The sequence below is a fragment of the Macaca nemestrina genome, chromosome 4, assembly GCF_043159975.1.
Source record: "Macaca nemestrina isolate mMacNem1 chromosome 4, mMacNem.hap1, whole genome shotgun sequence".
In the NCBI taxonomy this organism is placed as follows: Eukaryota; Metazoa; Chordata; class Mammalia; order Primates; family Cercopithecidae; genus Macaca; species Macaca nemestrina.
The window spans coordinates 113,498,419-113,517,848 of NC_092128.1; the positions used below are offsets into that span (position 1 = coordinate 113,498,419).

Here is a 19,430-nt window from a genome sequence, read left to right on the forward strand (position 1 = left end):
TCCCTGGTTCAAGCGACTCTCTGCTTTAGCCTCCCGCGTAGCTGGGATTACAGGCATGCGCCACCATGCCCAGCTAATTTTTGTACTTTTAGTAGAGATGAGGTTTCACCACGTTGGCCAGGATGGTCTCAATCTCCTGACCTCGTGATCTGCCCACCTTGGCCTCCCAAAGTGCTGGGATTACAGGCGTGAGGCACCACGCCCGGCAAGGGTAGGTCTTTATATATTCACATTATCTTACTGATTTTAGCTAACGGATGATTGCAATTGGGGAGCATAATGTTTTGCCTCACTTAGCACAGCATTTTAATCTATCACCCGCTTAACAGGTATTCACTGAGATAACTTTACAAGGCACTGTAGGGATACACTCATAAAAAGTAATTCCTACCTTCAAGAAACTAATAATCTCTTGTTCTAACCAATGAAAAAGAAAATAAATACTCAGTCCCTTTCTGATTCCAGTTCAGATCACCAGTGTTTTGGGAAATTTAATGAGAATAATGCTGGAAATGGGAACAAGAAGCTGGTTTTAGGAGACAGGAGGAGAGAAGCAGTTGAGTTTCAGGTGTGCATATTTTGAAGTGAGAGAATGGGAACATTTGAATGGTAATATCCCAGAAACAGCTGAAAATAGAAGTTTGGAGATCACAAGTTTGTATGTACTATATCAGGATACAGTGATCAAAGAAAACAAGGAAATGAACAAGGTTCCTGAGCAGCCAATTTAGTGATAGAAAAACAGATGCCCTGGAATAGAGCGGCAGATCAGGACTGTGGTCAGAAAGAAAGGAAAATGCAGGAGAGAAGTTGGAAAAACAAAAAGAGTTGTTTCCAAGCTGAGCTTCTAATTTCCCTTACATTCTAAATAGTCATAGAGTACTACTACTATCTCTAAAGTCACCAAGTGTCTGAGAGGCTCAGAAGATTGAGAGCCAAGAAGGCGTTCAATTGACATTAGTGATGATGGTAAAACAAATAAAGCCTGTTAAAACTGAAAGACCAAGAACTTGTCAGTTACTAACTTTGTCATATAAAGTCTTGCATTCCTGCGAAGAAAATGGGGGGCAGAGGTACTAATGAAACCCGAGTTAGGGAATTGATCTCTAAAAGGGATATTTATTTGCAGATTATTTTCCAAGCTTTAGGTAATAAATAAATAAGCAAATACATAAATTAAAAGTCACATGGAATACTACAACAAGAGGCAGATGAAGGAGTTTAGTACAAATCCATTTCAACCAGAAAATAAGTAGACACCTCAAAGTGTAAGTCTTTGCATGGATATTCAGCATGTCTCCTCAACCTACAGAAAGAAAACAGCCTGCTCTGAGTGCAAGATGGTATTTTATTTTGGTGTCTGAGCGACTAATGATCCTCCTGGAATCCACAACTATTTCTTTAAATCCTTTTGCAGCTCAGTTTTGAAGAATTATGTCAGTTTTTTAGTCTTCTTGCCTACTTCTCTAGATCCCAGAAAATTAGGCCACTAACAGAGTAAATATTTTTTTGGGGCACCGTAGCAAAATTTTGGTTGTCAGACAAATTAAGTCACAGCATCCCGCAGGGAAGCCATATCAGAGGAATACGGAAATGGGAAGAATGAGGCTAAATGCCACTACATTTAAATGCTGGGTGTAGCCCAGGAGGCTCTTTACGGGAAGCCTGTTCTGACTTCTATGTATATAATTGTGTGTTCCACGCATGTGAGTGCTGTACGCTGTGTCCTGTGTCTAAATGTTTCATGTTGCTTGCTTTCAGTCCCTGCAGGTTCATTTCTTGTCTATACTATTCTTGTCCCAGAGTATAAAACACCATGAGGATTTTACTAATTGGAAAACACCCCAATATAATTAGTCTGTAGGAAACTCCAAGTTTACAGATGGCGTTTATCACTGTTAAAAGAATAAGCAAAAATATTACTTAAAAAAAATTGGCGCACCAGTAAACATTTCTCTGAAAGAGAAAAGGATTCTTTAGACACGGTGCAAGTGCTTCAGAGTGGTTTTCATGCTGTATACAGCTTTTTTGAGGGTAAATGAGGCTTTCTGAATAAAAGGAAAAGGAAGAAAGGAAAGGAAACGAACATTTCAAACAACATGCTATGTGTAGATGCTGTAGTAGATGCTTCATAGACATCATTCCCATTCTATTTCATTTGTGAGAAGCCTTAATTATATTTGCAATTGGCAGAAATTTCAATTTTCATTAGGGAAATAATAAAAGGAATTGAGGATGACTGGAAGGACAAGGTGGCATTGAAAGAGCTATTTTAAGCCAAAGTATATTTGGCAGCTGGCATGGAATTGAGGAGTCTGAGAGACACCAGAGGCCAAAACATTCATAGTCATCTCTAAGAGCAAGGCTGTTTTCTGAGGAAGTACAATGGCAAATGTTGGTTGGATGAATCATAATTAGGTAAGAGGAAACAATTAAACCTGTATTAAAGAGGACAAGGAGAGTAAGAAATGAATGAACTGAAAGGAAAACTGAAGAAATTAAGAATATGAGCCAGGCATGGTGGCTCACGCCTGTAATCCGAGCACTTTGGGAGGCCAAGGCGGGTGGATCACCTAAGGTCAGGGGTTCGAGACCAGCCTGGCCAACCATGGCAAAACCGGGTCTCTACTAAAAATACAAAAATTAACCGGGCATGGTAGCACATGCCTGTAATCCCAGCCACTCAGGAGGCTGAGGCACAAGAATCGCTTGAACCCGGGAGGCAGAGGTTGTGGTGAGCCAAAACCATGCCACTGCACTTCAGCCTGGGCAACAGAGTGAGACTCCATCTTTTTTTTTTTTTGAGACAGAGTCTCGCTGTGTCGCCCAGGCTGGAGTGCAGCGGCAAGATCTCAGCTCACTGCAAGCTCCGCCTCCCGGGTTCCTGCCATTCTCCTGCCTCAGTCTCCCAAGTAGCTGGGACTACAGGTGCTCGCCACCACGCCTTGCTAATTTTTTTGCATGTTTTTAGTAGAGACGGGGTTTCACTGTTAGCCAGGATGGTCTCGATCTCCTGACCTTGTGATCCGCCCGCCTCGGCCTCCCAAAGTGCTGGAATTACAGGCGTAAGCCACCGCGCCCGGCCGAGACTCCATCTTAAAAAAAAAATTAAGAATATGGGCATTGCCTAGCTGTTCTCCAAACATCTGCAAAAATTTATATATAAATATAAAGAGCATTTATATACTCTTCCCTCAATCTTATTATCACTTGCGTATCATCAAAACTTTAAATTGTTTGCCAAATTCAAAATTAAACTAGGCTTTTACAAGTCAGGATCCCGGTTGCTGGGCGGGTAGGCAATAGCTGGACAGAAGCACAGGGGAGGATTCCTGGGAGCTGGCACAGTTCTGCTCTTGGTCTGGCAGCTGGTTACACACAGGGGTTCAGTTTGTGGAAATTCATCAAGTTGTACAATTATGTGTACTTCTCTGTATACACACTAGACTTCAATAAAAATGCTTGACAATTTTAATAAAGTATCTTGTTACAGATGCTTTGAGTTTCCCTGATTACTTCTGTGTCTGTGCACCTTTTTTATTTTGTTGGTCGTCAGTATTTCCATTCCATACATAGATGAAAAGAGACTTCAACCTAGCATAGTAAAATTTAGATTTTCAAAGTTAAAGAAAGAATTCAGCAAGGCATACACACACACACACACACACACACACACACACACACACACACACATCTTACATATAAATGCAATACAAAGTCTACTTCACCATGTTATTAAACCAAATTGGGGTCCACTGGCCAGTGCAGTAAGGCAAACATCCACACTGAGATTTGCAGCAGGAGAAACTAGGGTGTTTCTTTGCAGGGCACCAAGTATGGAGACTCCGGCAGCTCTTGCTTCAGCCCTGACCTCTCCAATGGCTTACAGGTAAGGGTTTTTAATGGTGGGAAGGTGGAAGCTACAGGAAAAGTCATAAATCAGTAATGGAGGCTCTATATTGGTTTGAGTTTAAAAGGCAGGACATCTCAAAGCAGGGGCCATGAGTCATAGGTGGATTCAAAGCTTTTCTGCTTTGTGATTGCTTAAGGAGGTGAAGCTTTGTCTAAAAATTTTGGGTTATCAGAAAAGAATGCTAGCTCTGGCTCATGAACGTGACCTCCTCTAGGCCCCTCAGGAAGAAATTTAGAACAAAACATGGCAGTCAAGGTTCAGTCCTCAGCTCCCCCCTCATTTGAGGTCTGTGCCAGCCGATTCGTTTGGTGGGGGTCTGGGTTTCTGAAGAACGTATGTATGTCTTAAGATATGAAACATATGTTAAGATGCTATCTTTAGTTTCTATAGGGAATGAGTCTCCTGAGTCTAGCTTCCTTGGCTATTGTTTTAGGCTGCTATTACCTTCTTACTTATTAAGTTGCTTATTTACTTCTCAGGCCTACCTATGTGCCTGGAATTTCCCTTGACAAAACTCAAGATTTTTCTTTATTTCCATGCTTGCCAAGGGTTGGGGGTGGGTCACAGGTTGCTAAGAGAGCTCCCTGTTCTGTCTCAACAATAGGAAAAATTTCACCTAAGTTAATTCTAAAGAAAAAAAAGATCAGACTTCAGACCTCACCTTCACAATATTAAATGATATATAATCATCAAGGCAAAAGAAATACTATTCCATATTAAATAATTCTGAAATAAACCTCATATATAATCTTTCTATAAAATGTATCAAAAGCATTTCCAGTTAATTAATAAAAAGAAAAAGAAAATTATCATATAAATAAATTGCAGGTTAATATTAACACCTAAATATAGAATTTAAAACCAGTGCACATATCAAAAACCATTCTAAGTAAAAAGTCTTTAGGGAAATTAAAGTGTACAGAATATATAACAGAATAAAAAGGGGGAGGGGGAATAAAAGAAAGAGAAAGCAAATCTAAGGTAACAACATTAAGTTTGGTGTGAAATTTACACCAAAACCGTATAAATATATTTAATTCTCTTATTAAAAGAATAGGTGAAGGCTAAAGTGCACTAAAATAGACAGCTTCAAAGATGGTCATTGGAGCATTCCTTTTAATAGCTAGAAGCATAAATTTCCACTTATTCCTTCATCTTGGCTTGAAGTAAGGGACCAAGATGAGACCATTTTTTGACCATTCTGTCAAAAAATGGCCAAATTGTGTATGGAACAAACACAAATGTCTTCCACATAACGACGAACAAACAGGATATAGGACAACATGGAAAAAGGCAGGAGTTCAGAAGAGGGAGCACCGTTCTGAGTTAATAGATTAAATTCATTCATTTAATTTTATTATTTCCCAAAACCCTGCTAAAATCCCATTAAAAAAAAGACATTTACAAAGAGCACTTAAATCCACAAGAACATTGAGAATATGGGAGAAGACAACAGTAACACATTTCTTGAAAATGGATGCAAGGAAACAGATTAGGTGTAAACAGGCCAGTCGTGGAGGAAGCTGAGAGCCCACAACTATGTGTGGCTTGGTCATGGCAAAAAGGTGCTCACTCTGAAGGCTGAGTTGGAGCTGAAATCCTGGCCACCCATTTCTCCAGCCAAGCATGCACCCTGACATGGGGCTATGTTTGCTCTGAAGAAAGGGTGCCTTTGCTAATTCATTCAAAGCCATTGTGGGTTCAGCAACTGCCTTTGTCTAGAAGAGCATTCTTATCCATATACCTCAGTGGGGGCTCTCCTGAGAGTTCAACCCAATTTACACTCAGAATCCTCAAAATGCTTGAGAACTGTCAGCACTAAATCTCTAAATCTCTGGCTCATGGGGCATAGAAAGCTGCTAAATTAAGGAGAATCACACAAGTTGTTTGGGAAGCACCTACATCTCCCGACTCCTTACTCTATACATGAGGCAACTGCCCCTCACTGCTGCTCCCTCATCCTCTCTCCTAGATTTCTGAAGGTTTTTTTTTCCCCTAGAGACTGTAAAAACAGGTTCTCTGGACTGGGAGTACAGTTGAGAGCCTTTGGATCTTATCAAAATCAGGGAAATTAAGTAGACTGCTGGCATACAGAATGCCGACTCCCAAGACACCTCCTCCCAGCCTCATGTCTTGTCTTTGCTCTCAGAAAACCGGCAGTCAGACCTTAACCTAACAGGCAAGATGCCTCTCTGGGGAATGTGCTCAGACCAAAGGAACAGATCTGAAAATACTGACATCAAGGCAGCCCGACCAGTGGCCCACCCAAAATATCTTAAAGTGAAGCTCAGAGTTGACGAGCCCCACCACACCAGCATGGGTTTAGAGCTTCCACGTGACTTTCTTTCCTCCCACTCTTTATCTTGACCATGCCATCAAGAATGGCCGTACATATGAGGAAAGCCCCTTATGTGGAGGATAGGCAAACAGAAGGATGGGGGATAGTTTAGTAGTTATGAGGGTGTTAAAATGCACTCTGAGGAGTTGAATTTAGAGCAAACTCTTGAATGAAGCAAGAAAAGGATGCATGCAAATATCTGGGGAAAAAGCGTCAGGCCAAGAGCAGAACAGGTGTGCTAAGACAGCATACTGTCTAGGGTACATGAGGACCAGCTAGTTTGCCAGTGCAGGTGGACTCACAGGTAATAAGTAAGAGGAGAGTGGTGGAAGCTGAAGTCGATGGGGGAGCTCCCTTGGGGGGAATGGACCTTGGTAGATGTGATCAGCTGTGACAAGGGATTTGAAATTGTTAGTGTGATGTGAAATTGTTATTGTAATGTAAAGTAATTGCAGGGTTTTGAGTAGAAAAGTGGCATAATACATGACCTAGTTCAGCTTTTTTTTTTTTTTGAGACGGAGTTTCGCTGTGTCACACAGGCTGGAGTGCAGTCTCGGCTCACTGCAACCTCTGCCTCCCGGGTTCAAGCAATTCTCCTGCCTCAGCCTCCCGAGTAGCTGGGATTACAGGCATGTGCCACCATGCCTGGCTAATTTTTTGTATTTTTAGCAGAGACGGGGTTTCACCATGTTAGCCAGGATGGTTTCGATCTCCTGACCTCGTGATCTGCCCACCTCGGCCTCCCAAAGTGCTGGGATTACAGGCATGAGCCACTGTGCCAGGCCCTAATTCAGCTTTTATTTATCTATTTTTAATTTTTTTTAGAGACGTGGTCTCACTATGTTGTCCGGGCTGGCCTCAAACTCCTGGCCTCAAGCCATGCTCCCACCTCCAGCTCCCAAAGCACTGGGATTACAGGCATGTGCCACTCAGCCTGGCTCTAATTCACATTTTAGAAGGATTCCTTGACTGCAGAGTGAAAAATGGACTGCATACTAGGCAGGAATGGAAGCACAAAGATGGGTTTTTTGGAAGCTATTCTAATAGTCAAGGTGAGAGATGATGTGGCTTGGACTAGAGTCAAAGCAATTGGAGCAGTGAGAAGCAGCTCTATTTGGGTCTAGTTGTAAAGTAAATAATGGCCCTAAGGATTTTTGTCCAATCAACTTGAATGGAGATGCCATTTCCTGAGTGGGGAAGACTGTGGGAGGAGCAGGTTTGAAGAAAAAATGCTAAACAAGTAGTTGTGTTTTTGAGAAGTTAAGGTGTAGATATTCTCAGATATCTCATTGCAGATATTGAGTACCCAATTGTTTATAAGACTCCGCAAGTCAGGGCAAAGCGGCAAAGCTGGAGGTTGGAGCTAAAATTTAACCTGCCAAAAAGTCATGGAATTGATTGTCAATGTGTAGGAAATAACTGTTGGCTGAGAAAGCATAGCTTGCAAGACTGGGCCCTGGGGCACTCTAATATTTAGAGGTCAGTGAGATGAGGAGGACACTGTACAACCCAAAGAAGGGGCAGCCAATGAGGACAGTAAAACCAAGAGTGTGGTGTTCCTGAAGTCAGTATAGCTTCCACATAAAATCTGTGATTGCCAAGTTTTAAACGCTTGGTAAAAATCTGCACCAGAAATATATCAGCATGTTCTCACATAACACTTAAAAAATAAATGTACAGAAAAAGCACAAAGTAAAGGTCCTCATCATGGTCCAATCTTATTTTCTAGCATAGAAGTAAACCTTTTTAAACTATTCATTGTATGTATTTCCCAGTTAATTTCCTCAATTTTATGTGCATGTGTTTGTGTGTGTGTATGGGGGGATGCATACATATTCATGTATTTTTGTGTGTATATATACGTGTGTGTGTGTGCGCGCGAGTGTGTGTGTGTGTGCATAATTTTTACTCTTTATATAAATGGGATCATTTATTCATAGTGTGTGAAATTTCTTTCCATACTTAAGAATGTGTCATGGAGTGGTTTTTCCTCATGTCAATATGTATAAATTCATGTCATTTTTCTTTAACTTGCACAGATTACCCTACAGCATGGAGGCACCATAATCCATTCAAGCACACTCCTATTGATAAACATATGCAATGTTTCATGTTTTCACAATTAAAACAATGCCATAGTAAAAATTTTTGCACACACTTTGTGTATACTTATTCCCAAGGATAGATCTCTACGGATAGACTAGCCAGATTTATGGTACACACTTTTAAAATGTTGATAGATACTACCAAATTCCTTGACAACACTGAATATTATCAATTCGGTATGCTGCCACTCTGGTAATAGATACTTGATGTGATTTGCGTTTCCCCAGTTACTGGTGAAGTTGAGTCGAGTATCTGTTCATGATTTTGGAGTGTTTGTATTTCTTCTCTGGGGAACTGCCCATTCATTTTTTCAGATTTTTCTAAAGAATTGATTCTCTTCTTCTAAGAAGGTCTTACCTAACTCATGATTCTAAAGATGTTTAACAATATATTCTATTGGTTCTTTACAATTTTGTTTTTTAGCTGTAGATGTTTAATCCTCTTGGAGTTAATTTTATGTACAGTGTGATGAAGTGGTCTAACACTTTAGGTTTTTTTCCCCAAGTGAACAATGAATTTTTCTAACGCTTCAACTAAAATTTCTTTTTTTTTTTTTTTGAAATGGAGTCTCGCTCTGTCTCCCAGGTTGGAGTGCAGTGGCCCGATCTCAGCTCACTATAACCTCTGCCTCCTGGGTTCAAGTGATTCTCCTGCCTCAGCCTCCCGAGTAGCTGGGACTACAGGTGTCCGCCACCACTCCCGGCTAATTTTTGTATTTTTAGTAGAGATGGGGTTTCACCATATTGGCCAGGCTGGTCTCAAACTCCTGACCTTGTGATCCGCCCGCCTCAGCCTCCCAAAGTGCTGGGATTACAGGCTTGAGCCACCGCGCCAGGCCTCAACAAAACTTTCTATTTCTTTTTCCCTACTCACTAGGCTGCTTCTGGCTTCCCAGAGTTGAAGCAGGGCCAAAGGTGAGACTTAAGAGTCAAGAGAACCCTTACGTGACTGGTTCTGATACAAGATACAATTGACATAATCTGTTGTTGGTTTCCTCTGACCACAGCAGTGGCTTCAGACTGACTCTTTCTCTAGGGCACTTTTATGGGCTTCTCAGGAATTCCCTTGCTGGACACCTGCAGCTGCAACTCCCATGGCCATGTGGCAGTGCCTCATCTTCACAGCCACTTCCACGTCCCTGACCTTTGCAACCAAACATATATGTCTAGGTCATCCAGACGCACACAAAACTATCCTTTCAAAGAAGAAACTGTCCCACTCTTAATGTGACTCTGAATGTTTTATTAAACATGCCTATAATTGAAAATGCTTTTTATAATTGTATAAACCTAGAATGAATTCCAATTTGCGTAGACACACAAAGTATTTGTGCATCATTTCTAATATATTCAATGATCTAAAAGTGAAAATACTAAGTGAATCAAGAGATGATTGTACTTTTTGTGTTCAGCATTTCTCCAAAGTTAACATTTCAGAAAATCACGTCAAATGACAAGGTCCATGACTCGCTAGTTCCATGTCCCTGTATTGTTTGTATTTGTAGCTGTCACATCTTGGTGCTTCTGTGTATAGTCATAAACATCCAACCACTTCAGTATGTTTTCTTTTTTTTTTAAGTCAGATTCAAGCATTTACATGAAATACATATTTTCCTTTGATGTTCTGCATGTCAGGCCATTATAGTGATTTTCATTTTTCATTTAATTTTTCCCTGTGTATGTAGGTAGGATATATGGTAATATGAATTTCATTTCAGGATATATAGATGACATTACAAAATACTTGTTATAAAAAGGGCTATTGGATGTGGTAGGGTTGGGAGTTGCTGCTATTCAGAGAAAAATCTACACTTTTTATTTAGCTCATTATCCAAACCCTGTATCGTCGGAGCTCTGCCTACTTTTCTAGACGCATTCACCTGGTCCTTCCCCATGGGCACCCTACACACCAGGCATCCAGAATAGCTTGTCATCCCCTGAACATGCCACCCTCATATATGTCCCTGTGCCTTGCTACTCCACTTCACTGCTTCCTGGAGTGCTTTCTACCTCCTGAACCTGGTGGACCCCACTTTGGCCTCCATTTCTTAGCCCAAGGTCCCCCTTCTCTGCAGAGCTTCCCCGTTTTCATCTGACGTTGTCAGTGCTGCGTTCCAGTTTATCTGTGTACGTTTCTCTTTCCCCACCTGAACTTAGACCTCTTTGAGCACATGGTCTAAGGACTCATCTTGCTGTCCTCAGATTTTCACCCTGTACTTGTGTGGCAAATTGCAGAAGTATAGACAGTATTTAGTAAATACATTTGATTCTCACAAGACTCCACTCTCCCATTCCTCTGTTTCTGTCTCCCACTCCCTGCCAGTTAAATGCACATCAGTGAGCTACAGCTACCCAATGAGTGTGGCAGGAATTCAAAGCACCAGGCAAAGCTATGAGAAAACGTGCATGTTTGCAGGGCCCCGGCCAGTGTCTGACAGCTCTGACAGGCACGGGTCTTGAAGAACGTGATATGGATCTTTGCGGAATATTGGTCGTTTGGAAGTGTCCCCAAGTGCCACAGTTATGACATCACAGACAAGAGAACATTAGACTGTATCTCGGGTATTCCCAATCCTTCATATTACCAATGAGATGGCTGAGTCTTGAGAAGGGAGGAGAATTTCCTAAGATCTCTGCCCAGAGATTGCCATGAATGAGGAGGCCCAGCCAGATGACCTGGACTCCAGCCTGCACTCAAAGATCACTAGTGTGGCTCGGGCACATGCCTCAGTCAAGTTCTGTCATCCTGACTGATGCCTTCTCTCTCATGTCCCAGCAGAGGGACACTTGGAGTCACAGTGCCAGCTGGAAGCCCCAGAATGTGAAATATAAAAAGTCAAATAACTGTTTTAATGGTGTAAGTGTATAGCAACTGTAATACCTACATATTAATATATAGATATGGAGATATAAAGCAATAGAATATAGATTTAAAGGAATAGAGACATAGAGGGAGTATACACCCAGAGAAAATTTCTAAAAAGGGGCACAAGAAATGATCATTATCTCTGAGGACTGCATAATTGGGATGTCAGGAGTTTTTCATCTTTTTCACAGTACCTCTTTCTTTTTACCATTTGAATTATTTTTACCGTACACGTGTAGTGCTGTAGCAGTAAAAAGTAAGTTGTTTTTAAAGACCAGCTATCTCATTCAAAAAATGAATTCAAAGTAAAGGCCTATGGAAAAGCATTTCTGATATTAATAACTCGATTACACAATCAGAATCTTCTTCCAAGACTTCCAGCCTCCCTTTAGCAAATAGATCTCGGAATTCAGGTTTCCTTCATTAACATCCCAGGTTGTCACCACGCTTTGAGGTTTGAAACCATAATGTACTATTTCTTTTGTTGAAACACTTCTCATCTTTTCTATCAAAAGTAAAGACATTTATCTCTAAAGATAAAGGTACCACAATACTATTTTCAATAGGCAGACTCCGGACCTAAAGATTAAAAAAAAATTTTTTATTTTTTTCTCTTCACAAAACTAGTACGTGCTCATTGTAGAAAATTAAGAAAATTCAAATAAACAAAAATGGTGTATATTACAAGTAGAGAAGCATTTTTTTCAATTTACATGAAATGTTTATTTCCCAAATCGTGGTATGGCTCAATTAATGTTTGCTTTTTCATTGAAGAGGAGAAGAAAGAAATGTCTGTGAGTCTCAATAGAATTGTGTGGTACTTACATACAATTAGGATGCAATGAGTAAGAATCCATGTGTTGAATTGCTGCACTCTGTTCATTAAGTCACTGTAGGATTACTGAAAAGCAGCGTGAATGATCCATTGCTTTAATTAGACTACCTTAGGCTATGGCGAGTGGTTCAGAGAAAAACTACTATGCTTGGTAGTGGGAAATCTTGGAAGAAAATAGAAGACAAATAGAGGTGGCTAAATGAAATGTCTTGGGAAGAGAAATTCTATCATTTTCTTTTGCCAAGAAGGTTCAGCTTTTAGAATTAAAGTACTAGGATAGTTCACGGCACCTGATTGCCACATTGGATTAATGTAGTTTCTTTTGTTGATATCTAGGTTTTTAAAGAAATAGTACCACAAATAGCTATAGATTCAGAACTTAGCCTTGTGTAGCATCAACACAAAAGGGGGAGTCACTGAGTTACCACAGTGACTTGGTAAGAATTGTTCCATTATTGCAATTATCTCACCTCAATTATCTCACCTCAGGGTTTCAGTTCCAAATTGGGTCCCTGGGAGGAGAGGAGGCCAGAGAGACATTCTGAGGACAAGAGAGAAAGAAGAGTCATAATCCTCTTAGACAACTGGAGGTTACTGGAGGAAAGAATGTGAGAAGTGTTCCAGGCCCTGGTGATATCTAGGCCAGCCTCCCTTGCAGACATTTGCTATTCCAGCCAGACCTTTCGTTCATATAAACCAGATACCAGGCCGGGCGCGGTGGCTCACGCCTGTAATCCCAGCACTTTGGGAGGCTGAGATGGGTGGATCACAAGGTCAGGAGATCGAGACCATCCTGGCCAACATGGTGAAACCCCATCTCTACTAAAATACAAAAAATTATCTGGGCATGGTGGCGCGTGCCTGCTGTCTTAGCTACCCGGGAGGCTGAGGGGCTGAGGCAGGGGAGTGGCTTAAACCTGGGAGGTGGAGGTTGCAGTGAGCCAAGATGGTGCCACTGCACTCCAGCCTGGTGACAGAGCAAGACTCCATCTCCAAAAAAACACAAAAATCAAAAACAGACACCAGTTTTGCAAGTCTAGGAGGTAGGACACAGCTGTAAACTGTAATACCTGTTGGAAAGACAGGAGCTGTGAGAGGGTTTCTAGATTCTACAGTGGAATTTAGTCATCCCAGGTGAATCTTCATCTCTTGGTGCAATGGTTGGAGACCCATGTGTAAAACGCAGACAAAAAGGAGAAGGGGTCAATTAAGACATCCAAGAGAAATTATCCATCAACAGCAGAAAGCTCAGTAGATGGGCAGAAGAGAAGCACTTCACCACGTGGATTTGGGGCCAAACTTGTTAAATCCTTCATAAGAGAGTGTGGCTGAGGTGGAGAATGAGGTGGGGGAATCAAAAGCGGGATTTGAGAGCTGGAGCTTGGGCGCCAGCCCTTTCATCCCCATGTGAATTAAGGAATACATGACAGTCTCTTAAGATTTTGCTTCTCACAGTGTGATCCCAGAGGTGTCTAAAAGAACAGAGAACTGGCTGGGCACGGTGGCTCACGCCTGTAATGCTGGCACTTTGGGAGCCCGAGACGGGTGGATCATGAGGTCAAGAGATCAAGACCATCCTGGCCAACATGGTGAAATCCCATCTTTACTAAAAATATAAAAATTAGTTGGGCATGGTGGCACACATCTGTGTTCCCAGCTACTCAGGAGGCTGAGGCAGGACAATCGCTTGAACCCGGGAGGCGAGGTTGCAGTGAGCCAAGATAGCACCACTGCACTCCAGCCTGGCGACAGAGCAAGACTTGGTCTCCAGAAAAAAAAGAAGAAGAAGAAGAAGAGAAGGGAGAAGGGAGGAGGAGGAGAAGCCGGAGAAGAAGAAGAGGAAGAAGAGGAAGAAGAGGAAGAAGAAGAAGAAGAAGAAGAAGAAGAAGAAGAAGAAGAAGAAGAAGAAGAAGAAGAAGAATCATCATCATCAAGGACTCCCGGACCTGGGAAAGGCTCTTGCTTCATGAAGGAGCCCTGGGCCAGTGCTGAGGTTCCCAGCCAAAGGGAATGCAAACTCATTCTGTAACCCATTTTCTTTCCTGCTGGGACTATTTCTGAGCACAGGCTATGCATGCGAGTACCATTCATGTTTCTTGAAGCTATTTGGAATATTTTGGAGGCTATATCCAAAGGCCATTTCTGGAGTTCTTAGCTAAGTGATTAAAATAAACAACAACAACAAACAAATCTAAAATCAACAACATGACCTCTGCCAATCTTCCTATCACCGTTGTAGGAATCTCTGGTCAAGAAACTGCAAATATTAATATTTCACTGGGATGTTCTGTGGGAAGTAAGGAGGGAAATGTCCATACCAAAACCTTCCAAGTGAAATGTTCTGGCCAACACCTCCCGGAGAAAGTGAAAGCTAGAATGGCAGAAGCCATTGGTGGAAAAGAGCATGCAGGCAGGAGAAGCCCCTGGAACCCGGATGGAAAGAAAACTGGAATAGACTTCTTCGTGGGCTGCAGAAAGAAAAAGGCTGGGCCACGATGAGGGCTGTTTCCAGCAAGCAAATTTCAGCAGCTTAATCTCATCACAAAGGAGATCTTATCCATGATACAGGGGCTCAGGTGCCACAGAGAAATCTATCTGGGAGTCTGCAGACGGCCCACATGTGCCAGTGATGAAGAGAGATTCCACTGGAGCCACTGAGCACCATCTTAGCACCCTGGGGGGCCAAGAAGCTACACCAGCCCCAGGGAAGGGTTAATTTGCAAGGCAGCTAATGGCACTCACCATTCTCCTGGCTTCCTTCCCAGCCTTTTTACCTTCTCCAATGTGCTGGAAAAAGAGATTTTGATGGAAACTAGAATATCCATAAAGACAGTAAGGTTGAGGTCATGGAAGATGAAGATTAAGAGTGAAGAAACAGAGCAAGTGGAGGAACAAGCATAAAATTAAAGAAATCACAGAAATGCTTGACACTTCAGGTTAAAGATGCTCTCAGTATGTCAGGTTGTGCTTTGTTTTGTCTTTTTACCTTAGAAAATGAAAAGACATACCTATATTTATCCCGATGAAATTTCAGATTTTCAAAGATAAAGGAAAATTCCCAAAAGACATAGACAGTAAAACCAGGTTAACTATAGGATTTGTCTCCAGGCTTCTCTGCAATATAATCATGCCAAAAATCATGGAATAAGATCCACAGAGTTTAGAGGGGAAAGGATGTGGCTCAGGACTTGTAAACCAGGACAATTTATCATCATAGCATCAGAAAATGACAAACGTATTTTGAGATAGGCAAGTATTCCAAGAGCGAATTACCCATGTTATAGTAAAAATATCCAGGAAGAAGGTGAAAGAGGTAAACAATAGTGATACCAATGAAACAAAGTATCCCAGTGAATAATTGCTGTTTCTGTGGTTATGAAATATACTTAAAATGTCCAAATGGTTTTTGAAAGAGAAATTGCAGAGTAAAAAACCTACTTGTAATATCCTGGTTTTAAAATCTGAGATAATGCTAACATAATCTGGGAGACAGAGAAAAAAGAAGAAACTTTTTAAAGCAAGCTGAATTCCTCATCTTATTTGAAGCATTGAGGCTTTATTGTTTTTATAACAGAAATAAAGGCTTACATGCTTTTAATGAAAGATGTTCTCTAACAGTAGAATGTATATTTTCCAAATCAGTAGAAATATAAAATACAATACACTAAAATAAACAAACAAAAAAACAGCATAAGTAAAGAACAAAGCAATAGAAAAGCATGAAACACAACTGCATCAACGAAGATAAATGTAAGTTGATCAAATTTCATCTTTAAAAGATAATAATTTGTAAATTGGGTCAGCAAAACAAAATCTAGCTAAAAGTTATTTTCAAAAAAATATATAAAACAAATTGAAGCAGAAATATTTTTTGAAGAGGTGGACAAAGACACACCAGATGAATGCAAATATAAAACAAATAAGAATATTAATACTAGACGAACTAGAATTAAGAAAAAAATCACTTGAACAATTGAGACTTTATAAATAAAATACATAATCCAAAATGAAGATATAATGGTCATGAATAATTAAGGGACCAACAAAAGAACAGCATCCAGAGAAATGAAACCAATGTTCTTAGTAATGACCTTAGAATATGCAAACTGAAAACACGGTGGGGGGTTACCTGCTCTTTATTATTTTGTGAGTTTTAAAACAATTTATTAATGTTTGTATTAGGGTTCTTCACAGAAACAGGATACATATAGAACATATATATATCACTTTCTCTACATCTACATATACTTGAGAAAGAGATTGATGTATTGTAGAAATTGGCTCATAGAGGCTAAGTTGCACAATTTCCTGTCTGCAACTGGTGAACCATGAAAAGCCAGTAGTGTGATTCAGTCCAATGACCTGAGAACCAGGAGTGCCCACGTCTAACATCAGAAGACAGATGTGGGCCGGGCCTGGTGGCTTAGCGCCTGTAATCCCAGCACTTTGGGAAGCTGAGGCAGGTGGATCACCTGACCTCAGGAGTTTGAGACCAGACTGACCAATATGGTGAAACCCCGCCTCTACTAAAAATACAAAAATTAGCTGGGTGTGGTAGTTTGCGCATGTAGTCCCAGCTACTGGGGAGGCTGAGACAGGGGAATTGCTTAAACCTGGAAGGCAGAGGTTGCTGTGCGCTGAGATCGCGCCACTGCACTGCAGCCTGGGCAACAGAGCAAGACTCCATCTCAAAAAAACAAAACAAAACAAAAAAGAGGACAGATGCACTAGTTCAGAGGGAGCAAATTCCCCCTTCCTTTGCTTTTTGGCTCTATTCAGAACCCTTGAGAGAATGGATGATGCCTGCTTACATTGGAGGCGGTGATCTTCTCTCAGTCTGTGGATTCAAATGCTAATCTCTTCCAGACCACCCTGACAGACACATCCAGAAATAATTCTTTACCAGCTATTATAGCCTCTTTTATGCATTTGTATTTTCAAAAATTTGTATTTTATTGAATGCTTAACTAAAATTTTTTTTGATTTGTAATAAGAATATTTAAAGTCAGGAATTTTATTTTAAGTATAGCGCTGAACATATTTAATTAGTTTGGGTAGTAGTGTGTTACCTACTAGTCTTATAAACTGTGACTTGCTTTAAATTTAATTTTTCTCTTTTATCCAAGACTTATTTAGTAATGTCTACTTTTAATTCCTAAGTAATGAATCCTAGCTTCTTCATATTGCACTCAAAGAATATGAACTAAATAAATTTTATAAACACTTAACATAAATTGAGAAAATATATTCTTTATTTGTAACATGAATCATTTTTATTTGTCTCAATGCTTTCTCAATTCTTAATTTAATTTTCTAAAATGAGCATTAATATTTTTAAGAGAAAAAATAATTACAATTAATAAACTCGATAACAACAAAGACAAAACTAACAACCCAATTTAAAATGACCAAATGACTTGAATACGTATTTCTCTGAAGAAGATACACAAATGGCCAATACATGAAAGTGTGTTTAGTGTCGCTAGTCATTAGCAAAATGCAAAGCAAAACCACAAGAAGATATCCCTTCTCACCCATTAGGATGGCTACTATAAAAATCAATAATTAAACAAATAACAAGTGTTGGTGAGTGTGTTAGTCCATTCTTGCATTGCTATAAAGAAATACTTGAGGCTGGGTAATTTATAAAGAAAAGAGGTTTAATTGGCTAGTGCTTCTACAGGCTGTACAGGAAGCATACCTCCTCTTCTGCCTCTAGGAAGCCTCAAGGAGTTCACAATCATGAAAGAAGGCAAAGGGGGAGCAGGCATCTCACATAGTGGGAGAGGGAGCAAGAGAGAGAGAGTAGAGGGGAAGTGCCACATACTTAAATATCCAGATCTTGTGAGAACTCACTCAGTATCTTGATGACAGCACCAAGCCATGAGGGATCTGCCCCCATGGCCCAGTCACCTCCCACCAGGCCCCACCTCTATCATTGAGGATTACAATTCCACATGAGATATGGTGGGCTCATGTATTCAAACTAGATCAGTGAGAAAGTAAAGAAATTGGAACTTTTGTGCATTCCTGGTAGAAATGTAAAATGGTGTAGACACTATAAAAAACAGTATGGTGGTTCCTCAAAAAATTAAATACAGAATTACTATATGATCCACCAATTTCACTTCTGGGTTTATACTGAAAAGAAGTAAAAGAAGGGACTTGAACATATATTTATAAACTCATGTTCCTAGCAGTATTATTCATAATAGCTGAGAGTAGGAAGAAACCCATGTGCCCAGGCAGGGATAAATATATACACAAAGTGTGGATATATACACAATGGAATATCATTCAGCCTTAAAAAGGAAGGCAATTTTGTCACATGCTACAATATGGATGAACCTTGAAGACATTATGTCAAGTGAAACAAGCCAGTCACAAAAGGACAAATGCTGTATTTTTATTTGTATTTATATGAGGTACCAAGAATTGTCAAGTTCATAGAGACAGAAAGTAGAATGCAGTTGCCAAGGACTGGAGTGAGAAAGGAAAAGGAAATAATGTTTAATGGGTAAAGAATTTCCATTTGGGATGATGAGAAAGTTCTGGAAATTGATAGTGCTAATGTTTGTACAACATATAAATGTAATTGAAGCCACTGAACTGTACACTTAAAAATTATTAAAATAATGAATTTTATGGTTATGTATATTTTGTCACAATAAAAAGAAAAACAATAAAGAGTAAGAAGAGAGATGCTAAGAAGAGTGGAGGCATTACAGGATAAGCCTTGGGAAGCTCCTGAAAGACGGCAATACCCTAGGAGCCACACCCTGGGTTGGTGGCTTCCAGTTTGGCCAGAGCTTCCTTTTCTGTGAACTGTGTCCTCTCCTTCTCCTTTATCAGTGGCACCTGATGGAGGTGAATGTCTACGGTCACAGTGCCAGGGACAGAAGAGGAGATGGAAGCATAGGTCACATACCCTGTGCCTGGCATCAGTCCAGGGTTTTGTCTGGGTGGAGGGAACCACTCTGCAGAAGTCAGAGGCTGGCCAGAAAGAGAGGAAGAAGATCGTAAGGGCGACTAGAAGAAGAGGAAATGAAAAAATGGTAAAGGAAAGGGGAGGAGGTAGTGGAGTGTGAGAAAGAAACAAATGCCTCTTCCTTCTTGCAAAACGGTGAAGTAGAGGGAGCAGATAAGATGGTTGCTGAGGCAGCCATGTTCCCCAGAGCTAGAAAACTAAGGGCGGGAGAAGTGAGAAATGGAACAGGAGGCCGCTGCAGTAGCAAGATGTCAAGATGGAAGAGACTTTGTATGCAACTGTCCTCCACTGGGACACCACCTAGTACGTGAGTGCAGTGGCCTTATGAAGCTGAAGTGCAGAGAGCCACTGAATTACTGCTACCTTCAGTGATTGACCTATATCC

The 19,430-nt window shown here is 40.7% G+C and overlaps 1 protein-coding gene across 4 annotated transcripts in view; it reads right to left on the reverse strand.

Annotated features, from left to right (window-relative positions):
- Window positions 1-19,430, reverse strand: part of LOC139362851 (uncharacterized) — a 183,966-nt gene that overhangs the window by 90,379 nt on the left and 74,157 nt on the right. The window contains exons 3-4 of one of the 4 annotated variants that reach the window (XM_071095101.1): window positions 12,542-12,598; window positions 2,797-3,594 (exon numbers count right to left, since the gene is read on the reverse strand). In XM_071095101.1, the coding sequence (XP_070951202.1) occupies window positions 3,513-3,594; window positions 12,542-12,598 (139 nt within the window). In that variant the 3' untranslated portion in view covers window positions 2,797-3,512. Of the gene's footprint in view, window positions 1-2,796; window positions 3,595-12,527; window positions 12,599-19,430 lie in introns of those variants that run through there. The other 3 variants (XM_071095098.1, XM_071095097.1, XM_071095099.1) reach the window with 3 other exon arrangements.